The sequence below is a fragment of the Macrotis lagotis genome, chromosome X (genome assembly GCF_037893015.1).
Source record: "Macrotis lagotis isolate mMagLag1 chromosome X, bilby.v1.9.chrom.fasta, whole genome shotgun sequence".
In the NCBI taxonomy this organism is placed as follows: Eukaryota; Metazoa; Chordata; class Mammalia; order Peramelemorphia; family Peramelidae; genus Macrotis; species Macrotis lagotis.
In genome coordinates this window covers 295,194,164-295,207,929 of record NC_133666.1, presented here as the reverse complement: position 1 = coordinate 295,207,929, position 13,766 = coordinate 295,194,164, and the positions used below count along the sequence as shown (strand labels likewise).

The window sequence follows — 13,766 nt, the reverse complement described above, 5'->3', positions numbered from 1 at the left end:
ACCTTTCCAGACTATAAATGATAAATTTTTGGCCCCAAGCTCTTAAAATATTTGATTTTTAATGCTCCATGATCCTTTCTTGGCTCACTGAGTTAAGGTGAAGAACCTCAGAACAAGGAACACTATATTCATCCCCAAAATAACACCTTTGGGGCACACTAAATGTATCCTAAAAATAACAATTTTGGTATCATATTCTTCTCTGGAAAACTTGAATTGGATGATAAATCCTTTGAGAAATTGGAATTAATGGATTACTTAGCATTATTGGAATGGAAAAATTGAATTTATGGTTCCCAGATCTAGTAGGCAATATTGAATAATTGCTTTTTCCTCCTTGACCCACTTTTGATGACTGACTATTAACCCAAAGTAACAAAACCAAATTTACTTTGGAATGTTCTCCATTCATAAGCCTGACCAGCATGGAGGAAAAGGAGGGGAGATGATTTTTTTTGAAACCCTATCATGACTTGATTTTTACAAACCTTTCCAAAAAAGGTCCGTGTGGCATATGCATATATGTGAAAGTGCTTTTATGTCTGTGTATAGTAAGACAGAATTATGTTTTTAGAAATTTTTGAAAATATCCCCTTGGAAGGCTCCTGGATATTTCCGTATAAGGAGCATTTGCATGTAGAAAATGCTTAATAAATGTTTGGAGTAAATCATTGTTATGGTTTAATTTTGTTTTTCATTGTGCTCTATTTTCCCTAGTGGTACAATAAGTTTTTCATTATTTAGCTTACTTTGATTTTGCTTCTGGTTCTTGATATGATCCATTATCTTAGTTTTTCATGTTGAGTTGAATTGACACTAAATATTCATTGCAAAATTTCTTTAAATATAAATGCAAATAGTTTCATTAATATCCTTTTTGTTTTTCTCCTATGGCTAATGGAAGCAGTTATTCCCATTTTTGCCAAGGAAATGATTAGCTTGATTCAATAAAACATTTGCCCCAGATGCCTCATCAAATATTTTAAGAGCTTGGGGCCAAAAATTTATAATTTATAGTCTGGAAAGGTTTAAATTCACATTCTAGGAGATTCCCAGGCCAATTTTAGTGGAAGTGAAGACTCGTTTAATTCTTTGAGTTAAATAAAGTGCTTTTGAAGATTTTGTGATTTAGGAATTAAGTTAAGAATGGTAATAAATTGCAGAAAAAGCAACACCCAGGTCACTCAGTGTCAAGGGGATTCCACTGGATTAAACGGCTGAAGAACTAGATTCTTGTCCTAGTACATATTAAGTGCTAAATGATTGTTGTTTTGTCTTGTCTCTGAGACCCCTGCAATTTCCTTATCAAAGTCTTGGTTATTTCCTCTTAAAAAAGAAAAAGTAAAAAAAAAGAAAAAAAAATCAATATAATACCTACCTTTTCTACTTCACAGGATTGTTATAAATGTCCATTGAAATAATGTAGGTAAAAGATTTTTTTTTACAAAGCTTTATACAAAAGTGAAATAATACAATCATTTTTCAACACAGTGCTTTCTTTTGTGATCTGGAAAATTGTGCTTCCAAGATCTTAATTCACTTCAGAAATTCTGTTTTGTTTTTGAACTATTAAAGTTTATTGAAAGTCAAACTAGGGGGCAGCTAGGTGGTGCAGTGGATAGAACTCCAATTCTGGAGTCAGGAGTACTTGGGTTCAAATTTGGCCTCAGACACTTAATAATTACCTACCTGTGTTGCTTTGGGCAAATCGCTCTTAACCCCATTGCCTTAAATAGATGACATTTTTTTTAAAAGCTAAAAAAAGTCAAATTAAAAAAAAAAAGAATTACACATATGTAACCCCTTCACCAAACAAAACAAAAAACTTTACCAACATATGGTAGAAGCAAAGAAAAATATTTTTCTTAATTCAAATCAGGTTCATTTATAGTATTGAGAAGAGGGGAAGAGAAGAGTAGATGAATAAGGATTTATTTAACTTTTTCTATGTACCAGGCATTGTCTTGTGTCTTACAAATATTATCTCAATATATCCTCACATCATAACACTCCATTTTGTAGATGAGGAAACTGATAAAAGAGATTGTAACTTGTCCATAGTCACACTGTTGGTATCTGTGGAATCTGGACCCCAAAGCTTCACCTCCTGTATCACCTTGCATATGACAGGAGACTCCAACAAGAAAAATAAAGGGTGGTCCTGAGTATATGTTGTACTAAAATACTCTATGGAAAGTTTTTGGTCTTTCCCCTTTTCGACTAGTTCTAGGAGAAAATGTAAAGGATATAGGAGAAAAGAAGAACAAGCTTAACATGCAGCTTCACCTTGACCTTTTTAAGAAACCCTCATTAAATAACCAGGGCCTTTCCTGGTGAACATCCATTGCCCAAAATGCTTCTGGGCTTCCTGGAATTTTGTTAAACATTCTGGTAGTTATTTCCAGAACCATAACTCCAAGCAATAAAATATTCTTTGAGCGAAACTGAAACAGCTGAGCATTTGATGTCTATTGAGGGACACCTATCTTTGAGAAAATAAAATTAGTGAAGAATCATTAATTTATCATCCATTATACAATGGGGAAAAACACTGGACTGCGTTATATGACCTCACTTCTGGTTTTGTGTCTGTCACTAACTTTATGACTGAATGAATCACTTAATTTTTTTTTCTAAACTTCAGCCTTTTGAATCTAGCTTTTTTAATGGTCTGCAAACGTTTAATGCTAACATCTAAGTGAACAGCAATTTTAGATTTTTACTTAGGTTCAGTCATTTTTCAGTCATGTCCCATTCTTTGTGACCCATTTGGGGTTTTCTTGGCAAAGATGCTAGAGTGATTTGCCATTTCTTTCTCTAGCTCATTTTTACAGATTTGGGAAACTGAGTTAAACAACAATTAAGTGGATAAGGAACACTGGAGATGGCCCTGAATGTAGTCAGAGACTTTGGCCTTTTAAAACTAGGTTTTGCCCAGGTCCCAGGTTGACTGATACATTGATTAAGGTTAGGTAATATAAGCTGGCATATAGTAGATCTTCAATAAATGCTTATTCCTTTCCACCTTCTTAAAATTCTTTGTTTCCCGCTACTCTTAGTTTAGGTTATACTTTCTCCTGGAGTCTTTTCTGTTATAATTCCTGATATTCTTTTAGCACATGTGTTGTATCTCTTTAGAAGAATATTAGTTACTTCAGCTAAAGACTATTTTGTCTTGCTTCTGAATTCTGTTGTTCTCATCGCAATGCTTAGTAATGCTTTTTGAATTAAATTGATAGTGAAATTGCCTTAGGATTAGAATTTCTGGTTTTCTATTACCCAATATAACCCATTGCATTTAACAACACAATGTATAATATATTGTTATAATATATACATTATAACTTTTACTCTTCCTTTAGTAGCATGTTATTTAAGCCTTTATATATACAAATAAATATAGTACCATTGATAATAGTATTCACATTTGAAAGGCATTAAGGTCAAAAGAGAGATCTCTATCAGACATAATGATTTTATTTTAATCCTTTTTGATAGCTAGATTTCCAAAACATAATCTGCCTTAGTATGCAAAGTAAATTAAATGTAATTAAATTTGATGACCAAAGGTCATTATGATCAGTTAAAGACAATAGATTTGGGATGATTTGAAATATAATTTGTAATAAGCCTAGTTAAATCTGTGGATCTAAGGCTTTTCTTATTGTGTATTATAATTACAGAATATTACATAATTCTGTTTGCCATTAACAAGTTGCTCAGTTGTAAATTCCACAAAAGCATGGACATATCTTAATTATATTTGACTCCATTTAATACATAGTCAATTGATTTCCACATAGCATATTCCTGTAATAGTTGATGTGAATTTTTAGCCATTTTTTCCTTTTTTATTTTAAACATAAGACATCATCAAAAGACTATTTCTATTTGTGCATAATATATTTCCCATTTGATTTGATTTTCATGTACTCAAATTTTGCAGATTTCCATTCACAAAAGGACATTCTATATCAAACCATCATGAATCTCCATTTTACACCACTTATTTAAAAAATAATAATAAATTTTTTACCTTACTTTCAAACTATACCTCCTTCTATTTTCTTCAGTTCTCTTTTGTTCATTTAAAAATTTGCTTCAGTGGCCTTTTTTGAGAATATAGCCATCCCTCTTGCTTAGCCAGAATTTTGAATCTCCTGTCCCCTCACCAAATAGATAGCCATGTTTTTACTACATAGGGATGGACTGTTGTATTGGGAGCAACACAGTATTTGAATTTGAATTCAGAAAGTTTATTATTCCCTTGGTGAGTCTGAGCAAGTTACTGACTCTATGGAGTTAACCTCATCTTTTGAAAAGAGATATTTGCTTCATGTGTAAGACCCCTTCCAACTCTCTGTCTTAGAAATTTGCTTTCTTAATAAAATCCAGATTACTGGTTCATTTTTGTCATTTGTCTGCTAATAAAAGGAGACTGAGGAATATGTATCTTTTTGATCTCCTGGACAGTGTATAAGAGAACTTTTTTTAAATATAAGTAATTATTGGTTCAAAAACTGAATTGTTTCCTTAAAATATTTTAATATCTTCAGTAAAATCATTGTCATCTTAATTGTTCTGTTTAGCAACACTCAAAATGTATTTTAATTTACTGTCATTAACAATTACAATTCAGGGTTAATCTGTTCATACTTTCATTGACTAGAATGTCAGAGAAATACCGTATCTTGTAGCCAGTTGGGATATTTCCACTGAAAATTATTGCCTCCAGGCTGCATTAGCGGAGCCTTTTCATCTTCTGCTTTCATCTTCTCAGTTTCATTGTTGTTTAATGCTTTTTCAGGTGTAATCAAACCTCATTGGGGTTTTTCTTGGCAGAGATACTGAAGGGTTTGCCATTTTCTTCTCTAGCTCATTTTACAAATGAGGAAACTGAAGCAAAAAGTGACTTGTGAAAAGTGACTCTCCCAGGGTTACATAGCTAGTAAGTGTCTGAGGCTGGATTTGAACTCAGTTCCTCCTGATTCTAAGCCTGACTTTATATCTATTGTACCACCTAGTTGCCCCAGTTTCATTATGGGGCTGGATATTTGAGCATTTGAGTCATCGTGATCAATTCTCGAGATGTGCATTATTTTCTTACAGGGTTTTAGGGCAACTTGATTTCAGTCTATGCACCTGATAGTAAAACATTATTCATAGACTACTCAAAAATGGAACAAATGTATGTCTGCATTGGTAAAGAGTTTCCTCATTGAAAACCCCCTACATTAATAAAATTACAGATATTGACTGAGCCTCTCCCCCAAAAGAAGTCCCCCCACATTGATTTCTTATTTTCTTACTGAAGTATAAGCTACTTGAGAGAAAATTTGAAATTTTATATTTTCCTGTGTGCCTAGCCTGAGGCGTTGTGTAATGGTACACATTCAAAACCTTTATCTCATCTCTGTTGATTGTATGGGTTGAGACTAGTGGATTAGAACAAGGAGTTATGATTTGTGGTGGATACCTGTCCTGGTATCTGTACTTAGACCTGGGAACAAAAACTAACAGGCCTTTCTTAAGTAGAACCTACCCAAGTTGGAAAAAGAGCATTTCAATCTTCAGTGCTTGTCAGTATTGGGATTAGACCCTGCACACCCACCCCAGGCAGAGAAGACCTGATCTCAAAAAAAAAAAAAGCTTATTGAATGAATGAACATGGTTCTGGATCTTTCAGCATCCTTTGTTCAGTTGTTTCAGTCATGTCTGAGTCTTTGTGATTCCATTTGGGTTGCTATTGGCAAAGATATTGGAGCAATTGGCACAGATACTGGAAAAAAGATATTTCCTTCTTCAGCTCATTGGACATATGTGGGAAACTGAGGCAAACAGGATTAAGTAACTTGTCCAGGGTCATAGTGTCTGAGGCCAGAACTGAACTCAGTAAGATGAATCTTTCTGACACCAGGCCCTGTGCTCTATCCACTGTGTCACCTTGCTATCCTTTCATTATCCTTAAGGGATACCAAAATATTTCAGAGTTTAAACTATGAAATTTAGAGCAAATAATATTTTCCCTTTGTATATTTTCAGTTCTCTTATTTGGGTAATTTTTGTGATCACAGAATGTATTTAGGTCTGAAATATTTTATAAATTGACTATGACAACATAAAATTGCAAATATAGTACATAGCTAGGACAGCTTTATTTTTAATCATGTTGATTCTGTGATATAGAGGTGTAATTTGTGCATTTGGGTGTTTGGGTTTTAATTATACATTCATTCACATGACCATAATTATGCCAATTTCTACTTCTCAGATTTTATTCATTTAGCACACTTAATTTTAGATTTGGTTGATGGTTTAAGTTTATAGAATAATATTTTTGGACAAAATATTGATTTATCTTTGGCATAGTTATGAAAATATATGCTTTTCTTAAATATATTTGTATGGAACAATACTGTCAATTCTAATTCAAAATCTTAAATTAGAATGTAGAATATGCTCCAGTTCACCAATTTCTCTGTCTCTGAAAAACTGTTCCTAACAGAATTAATGTTTTTTAAAATATGTGATCTACCTAAGCAAAACATATTGTTTTGAAGGATTTGAATATATTTATGGACAAATGGTATTACATCAATTTTAACTTTTTGAAATAAGACCCTATCTTTTGGGGGATTAAAATACTTTTTTTTAGGAATCAATTTTGGTAAATATACCTTTTATATTTTTTTTGAAATTTCAATGTCAGATTCTTCACTAATTTAAGTTTAATGCAGGGAGGATACTTACAGGTCATTATCCAATCCTCTCATTTTATTCATATGAAAACTCAGACCCAGAAAGGTAAATGACTATTAAAATCAATCTATCAATAAACATTTATTAAGCACCTACCATGTGTCAGACAGAATGATAAGTACTAGAGATAGAAAAAGAAGCAAAAGATAGTTTCTGTCCTTGAGGAGCTTTCAGTCTAAGATGAGAAATGACATGCAAATACATATACAAAGCTAGCTACATGAAGGATAATTAGAAAATAATGTAAAAAGAAAAGCATTAGATTTTAGAGGGGTTAAGACTTCTGTAGAAGGTTGGATTATAGTTAGGACTTAAAGGAAGCCAGGGAGGTCAGTAGTACAGGAGTAAGAACATTCTAGACATGAAGGACAGGTAAGTTTAAAAGCCCAGAGATGGAAAAGGGGACATATTTAAACAATATAGCAAAGGTGAACTTTATAGGCCTTAGCAACAGCTTGGATACAGAGGTGAACATGTTTGTGTGAGAAAATAGTGAGGAATCTAGGAGATTCCTAAGTTGTGAGCCTAAGGAACTGGGAGGTTGGTGTTGCCCTCTATATTAATAGGGAAAGTAGAAGGGGCTGGTGGAGAGGGTTCAGGAGAAAGGTAATGAGTTAAAATTGAGTTTAAGATGTCTATTGGATATTCATTTTGAGATAAATGGAGGTGAGAAATTGAAGGTCAGCAGAAAGTTTGGGGCAGAAGAGAATGTGGAGATGGTATTTAAATCCCTGGAGGTTGATGCAATCGTTAAGTGAAGTAGTACAGAAAGAGAAGAGAAGGAGGCATAGGTCAGAAATTGAGGATGCTTATGACCAGAGGGCATGATCTGGAGGGGCATCTAGTGAAAGACAGAGAGAGAATGTTCAGATAGTTTAAAAGAATATCAGGAGAAAGTAGTGTCCTGTTAACTAGAGAGAAGATAGTATTAGGAAATGGGGTCAAAGGCTGCAAAGAGGTTAAGAAGAATGAGGATTGAGAAAAGATCATTAGATTTGGCAACTAACAGATCATTATTTGGAGGAAATAATTTCAATGAAATAATAACAGAAGTTAGATTGTAAGGGCTTAAGACTAGAGTGAGAAGAGAAAAAGCAGAGTCATCTATTGTTGATGATCTTTTTGAGGAATTTGGCTAAAAAGAGCAAAAGGGGCATAAGATGAAAGTTAGCAAGGATAGAGGAATCAAGTGAGATCTTTTCGCGATAGAGCATGTTTGAAGATAGTAGGAAATGAGTTAGTAGAGAAGGAGAGATGGCAAATAAATGAATAAGTAAGAATGAAAGAGAGGTTGAACAAGTAGAGGGACTAGCCACATGAGAGTGGTAGAAGAGAAGGAACCGAGAAGAAGAGAGAGTTGACACCAAATGGCCTCAATTTTTTCTGTACAACATGAGTCAAGGTTCTCATTTGAGAGAGTTAGGGGGAGAGGGAATTAAGAGAGGTGTGAGGAGGGATGAAATGGTTTAAAGAAGAGTGACTAGTACAAGGGAGATGTCCTGAAAGAAAACTGAAAGACCAAGAAGTCACAATGCAGATTAAAATAAAAGAATTGTGTAAAGGGAAGGCCGAGTGAGAGGTGTCAAGTCAATAGACACCGGTCAGATAAAGGGATTTTAGAATTCTTAAGCATGGAGACATTTGTGGGTAAAGTAAGATGAAGGTTATGATCATCTTTGTGTGTGTCTGAAGACAGGTGGTTGAATACCTCATGAGGGGCGGCTTGATGTAACATTTGAAATGGTTAGGTTATTTGAAGGAGAATCAGAATCTATGAAGTAGAAGTTGGGGTGGAGTGAAAAATTATAAGTCAGATGCCAAACTCATTTAGGAAGGATATGGAATGACTAGGGATGGGGGTATAGGCAATAGTTACCAGGAATTTGATTGGTTCATAAATATCAATAGCATGAACTTTAAAGAAGCATCAGTTACTGACTAGTGGAGGATGGGAGAGAACCTCAAACTGATAATGGAGAAGAAGGAGCATTTTAAGTCTACCTGCCTTGACCAGTGAACCAAGGAGAATGAGTGAAGGTGAAGACTATGGAGTCTTAAGGAAGTAAGATTACAGTGAGAGCTTATAGATCAAAGGAGTAGGAGAGGAATAGATTTAAGATGAAGTGAAGTTTGTTGCCTGTGGAACAGACATTCTAGAGGGCACATAGGAAGACCTAGGTGGAGTTAGCATGAAACTTCATGAATGGAATATTGAGGGGGGGATGAGAATGTGGAATTGGGTGGTAAGGACTGTAGAATGAATTTTGGATGTTGATCTACAAGAGTTTAGAATCACTGAGAGGTGAAGGCTATAACCATGAGTAAGAATGTTCATTACTTAGTGGAGAATCCCACTCTTCTATTCTCTGAGGACAGGCAGAGCAGGAGATGAACCTGAAGTCAGAGGAAGAGTGTGACAATGTTCATTAATTATCCTATCTAGTGATCAACCAACTGTTAATGGTTATTTTCGATAAAGAACCAACTTTGAATAGGAGAGGAGGGAGGGGATATATTAAGAAATGAAGTGATTTTAAGACAAAAGATACCAGTAAAAGTTTAGAAGTAAATCAACTGAAGAAATTACCTTGGGGCAGAAAGACAAGAGAGCAGAATCCAGCCATTCTTCTACTCTCAAAGGACAAGGCAGAGCAGGAGATAAACCTGAATTCACTAGGAGAGTTGTTCTTTGTACTGGAAGTTCTCCCCCATTCCATTTGGAGACTAGGCCAGCCACAGAAGGTAGAAGCAGACCCTGCTGCATCTTGAATTAGTCTTTGAAATATTTTGGAATAGTAACAACCCATATAATGCTACCATATACTGCAGCCTTATAATGGCTGCAGTGATGGATTGAGAGTCAGTAAATCCTGGATTTAAGATCTGCTCCAATCTTGTTTTGATTTATTTGGGGTTTAGGGTTTTTGTTTGTTTGTATGAGACAATAGTTAATGACTTGCCCAAGGTAAAATAGCAAGTAAGTTTCTGAGATCAAATTTGAATTCAGGTCCTCCCGATTCCAGAGCCGGTGCTCTATCCACTGTGACCCCTAGGTGTCCCTAAATCATTTAATCTTACAGAGCATCAATTCCCCATTTCTGAAATGAGAATTATAAAATAAAAGTTATTTTGAGGTTCATGAGAGACATCAGATGTATTTTCAAACCTTAAATTCCTTTGTAAATGTCACTTATTATGACACATATTTATAGTTGGTCTTGTGATGCTTTTTTTGTAAGGTTTAAAACTCTGGGATTTATCATTCCTGTTGTAGTTTTACTGACCTGGGTCAAATTGTTTAATCACAATTCACCTTAGTTTCCTAATCTGTAAAATTAATTTTTGACTCAATGACCCCTACAGTCCCTTCAACTCTCCTTCTCTAATCTAATGACCTGAAGCTTTATCTTCATACTGCTCTCTAGAACGTGTCCATAAGTCAACTATTTTCCATTTGAAAGACAATGATTGATTGAATTTATAATTAAGCTTACAAATTCTACTTCCAAAGTTTTTGAGTATGTTCTTATAGAAAATTTAAGACTTTTAACTTTCCACTCTTTTGAGCTCTAAATTTTAAGTGTAATTTTCTGCATGAGAACATGTAACTTTTATATGGGGCAATAATTCATCCTATCTAGTGATAAACCAACTGTTAATGGTTATTTTTGATAAAGAACCAGCTTTGGATATGAGAGGAGGGAGGGGGATATATTAAGAAATGAAGTGATTTTAAGACAAAAGATACCAGCAAAAGTTTAGAAGTAAATCAACTGAAAAGATTACCTTGGGGCAGACAGAGAAGAGAGCAGAATCCAGCCATTTATCCCAATTGCCATTTCTTTGCCTAATATTTTGATCCATCACTGATAATCTCTCCAGAGAAGAAATTCAGGCTAAGTAACTACTGTAAAAGGACAGTTCTTAAGTCACTGAATCTTAGAATGTAGGAATCAAAATCTACAATGTGCCAGATGAATAAGGGTGGAAAGTACATAAGAAGACATGGGTCAAATAAACGAAGACATTAACAGAACTCAAAAAATGTTATGACATTTGCAGAATAGAACAGCAAGGTTATAGTATGGTAAAACCTATGTGGTTTCTTCTGTTGTTGTTTTTTTTTTTAACCTGAGAAGATGATATCTGAAGAGTTAAGCCCTTCTGACAAGTGATCAATCTTAGGAAAAAACTTCAGGGAACCAGTGGTGGATATATTAAACAGATAAATAAATAATTATGCCAGAGAAGGCAAGAGGGAAGAAAATCTTTTGTGGACAATATCCTGAGGTACATAGAAATATGATTCTGGATGTGGCCAATGAGACTAACTTCCAGAACAAGAAGAACAAGGAAATAAGTCAGAGTATTCAGAAGGCTGCTACTAACAAAGATCATATTAATATTGCTAACAGCAGAAAAAAGAAATTAATAGCTAAGGATGTCACTTCCCTCATCTTGGAATGTCTTTCATCAGTTATTTCCTCCAGTCCCTTCTAACTCATTTACTTTTTAGAAAACAAATGAAATTTGTTGGGGTTTTTTTTTTAAATTCCTTTCTACCGATTTATTGTAAGCAAAGACATTTGGAGAAAGAGTCTAGAGTGAAATAGATCCCTGTTTTTTTGGTTTCTAATTCTTTCCTGGAATTCCCTTATGAGAAGATGACCACATGCCAATTGAGTCTTCCTTTATAATTCTTTTTTATCAGTCATAGATTGAGGAAGTATTTTTAAGGGTTTCATAGCCTTAAAATTATTTTACATCTTCACTATCCACATGAACATTGATTGAATTAATTATAATAGCAAAAATTCCATAGGCCCTAAGTTGAAAAAAGTTATATAATCAATCCCCTCATCCCCTTTTTAAATGTATAACTGAGTTCATTATCAATTAAGTTTCTGTAATTGGGTTCATTCCAATTTAAGTTAAGTGTGTTCAAGAATGGGCTGCCTCTGACACATTGGATTTGTAACTCTGTACAAGTTATTAATGTTTTGGGACCTCCAGGAAACTCACTAATAATGTAAGTTTAAGGACAATTATCCATCTACTTTGTTAAAGAGGCTTTATACACAGAGAGCTCCATGGAACCACAAGTCCAGACTTCCCATTCTCCCCCCCCCTAAAAAAAAGACATAAACAAATTTTAAATTAAGATTGGTAAATAAGGTTACCTACCCTTTGGTTTTAAAAAGAAAGTTTGTATCAGATATCAACATCTTACAACCTGTTCTTCAAAATAACTTTTCCCCTAAAATAAATTTTTTCTCTAAATGATGTATATATGATCTAATTTTTTGCTTTATTATCCAGGAATACTTTTCAAAAGTTTATGTTTAAAAAAAAAGTATTAGTAACACATTGTCCCCCCATTACAAGCCTAAAAATCTCATTACCCTCCATATTTGATGCCTTTGAGTTTGGAAAAAATGCACATAATTCTCAGATTAATCATCTTAGTTTTTTTAAAGTCAAGTACAAAATTAGAAGGTATAATGTGAATTCAAGTTTACCTTTAAAAAGTTATCACAGGGGCAGCTAGGTGGTGCAGTGGATGGAGCACCAGCCCTGAAGGACCAGAGTTCAAATTCGACCTCAGATACTCAATACTTACTGAGCTGTGTCACCTTGGGCAAATCACTTAACCGCATTGCCTTATCAACCCCCCGCCCCACAAAATAAACAAAGAAAACGTTATCAATGCTATATACATATATATATATATATATATATATATATATATATATATATATATATATATATGTGCTAGTTTCTCAATATGTGTGTTATTGATGAAGATGATACTTCATTCTTATGCTTTTCATGCCATGTCTTTTCTCCCTATTTCCATAATTCCCAGTGATATGTCCTCTGAGTCGGATAACAACATCAGACAGATAAATCAAGAGGCAGCACATAGACGTTTCCGTTCCCGGCGACATATTAGTGAAGATTTAGAACCTGAACCTGCAGAAGGTGGAGATGTTTCTGAAGTATGTAATGCAATTCCTGTCATCTTTCATCAACTTTGTGTTTTCCACTTTTGGTGTCTTAAGGGTGGTTTTATGTTTTATACGTTTTCAGTAAATTTTGTTTGTAAATCCAAGATAATATTCTCATAGCCAGTTGATCACTCATGTGGTTATTAATGTTAGTAATCCAGAATTACATACTTTTATGACCTATGTCTGGCATATATGTGTTGGTACAGTGTTATGAAAGAGAATGATTTTCTATGACATTCATACAAGGAACGCACAAATTTAGAGATTTTTTTATTTTTTGTTTGAGTTTTTCTCAAAGCCTAGGATAGTTCACCTCTTTTTTTAGACAAAATAGTTAGAAACATCCTTTTCACTTTTGGGAGATTCAAGTTTCCAATTTGGTGTAGGATGGAGACAGATTTCTTATTCAATTATTTGCTAACATCTTGAGAAATTTTTAATCAACAATAAGTATAGTTGTTGGATATCACTTATATGTATATATAAATTATAATTTGTCTTAAGTTACCTATACCTGGAACATTTAATTAAAAATTAGTGAATATAAACTTATAATACATTTCTACCAAGATCCTCTATTCTCCATTATCAACTGTTTACATTTTAGACAATCATATCATTTTTAGGTATTTGATACTTCAAAAAATATGTTTTAATAACTTAAAAACTCAAAAAAAGATGAGCCAGTAATTTATTGATAAACTTAATGAGATATGTTCTTGTTTTCCCTATTAATGCTTCTGTAAATATTAATATTGCTAAAGATTGCTAAATTTTTCTAAATATTTATCAAAAACAGTTATACCTTTCCGAACCATTTCTTGATCTCTTTGTTTTTAAATTTGGAAATGAAAGAATTACGTAAAAATCATTCATTTCTTTTGCCAACTCCCTACAGCATTTTTGTTCAAATGATAAAATGATTCCTCAGTTTTTAAATGGATTCTGTACTGATTATTTCCCCTCAGTATTAATATATTTTGGTTAATTCAGTAA

At 33.7% G+C, this 13,766-nt stretch overlaps 1 protein-coding gene across 10 annotated transcripts in view; it reads left to right on the top strand.

The window, feature by feature from the left end:
* Positions 1-13,766, top strand: part of NEDD4L (NEDD4 like E3 ubiquitin protein ligase) — a 448,524-nt gene that overhangs the window by 350,591 nt on the left and 84,167 nt on the right. For all 10 annotated transcript variants that reach the window (XM_074207342.1, XM_074207347.1, XM_074207343.1 and 7 more), the window contains one exon: positions 12,626-12,758. In XM_074207342.1, the coding sequence (XP_074063443.1) occupies positions 12,626-12,758 (133 nt within the window). The remainder of the gene's footprint in view (positions 1-12,625; positions 12,759-13,766) is intronic.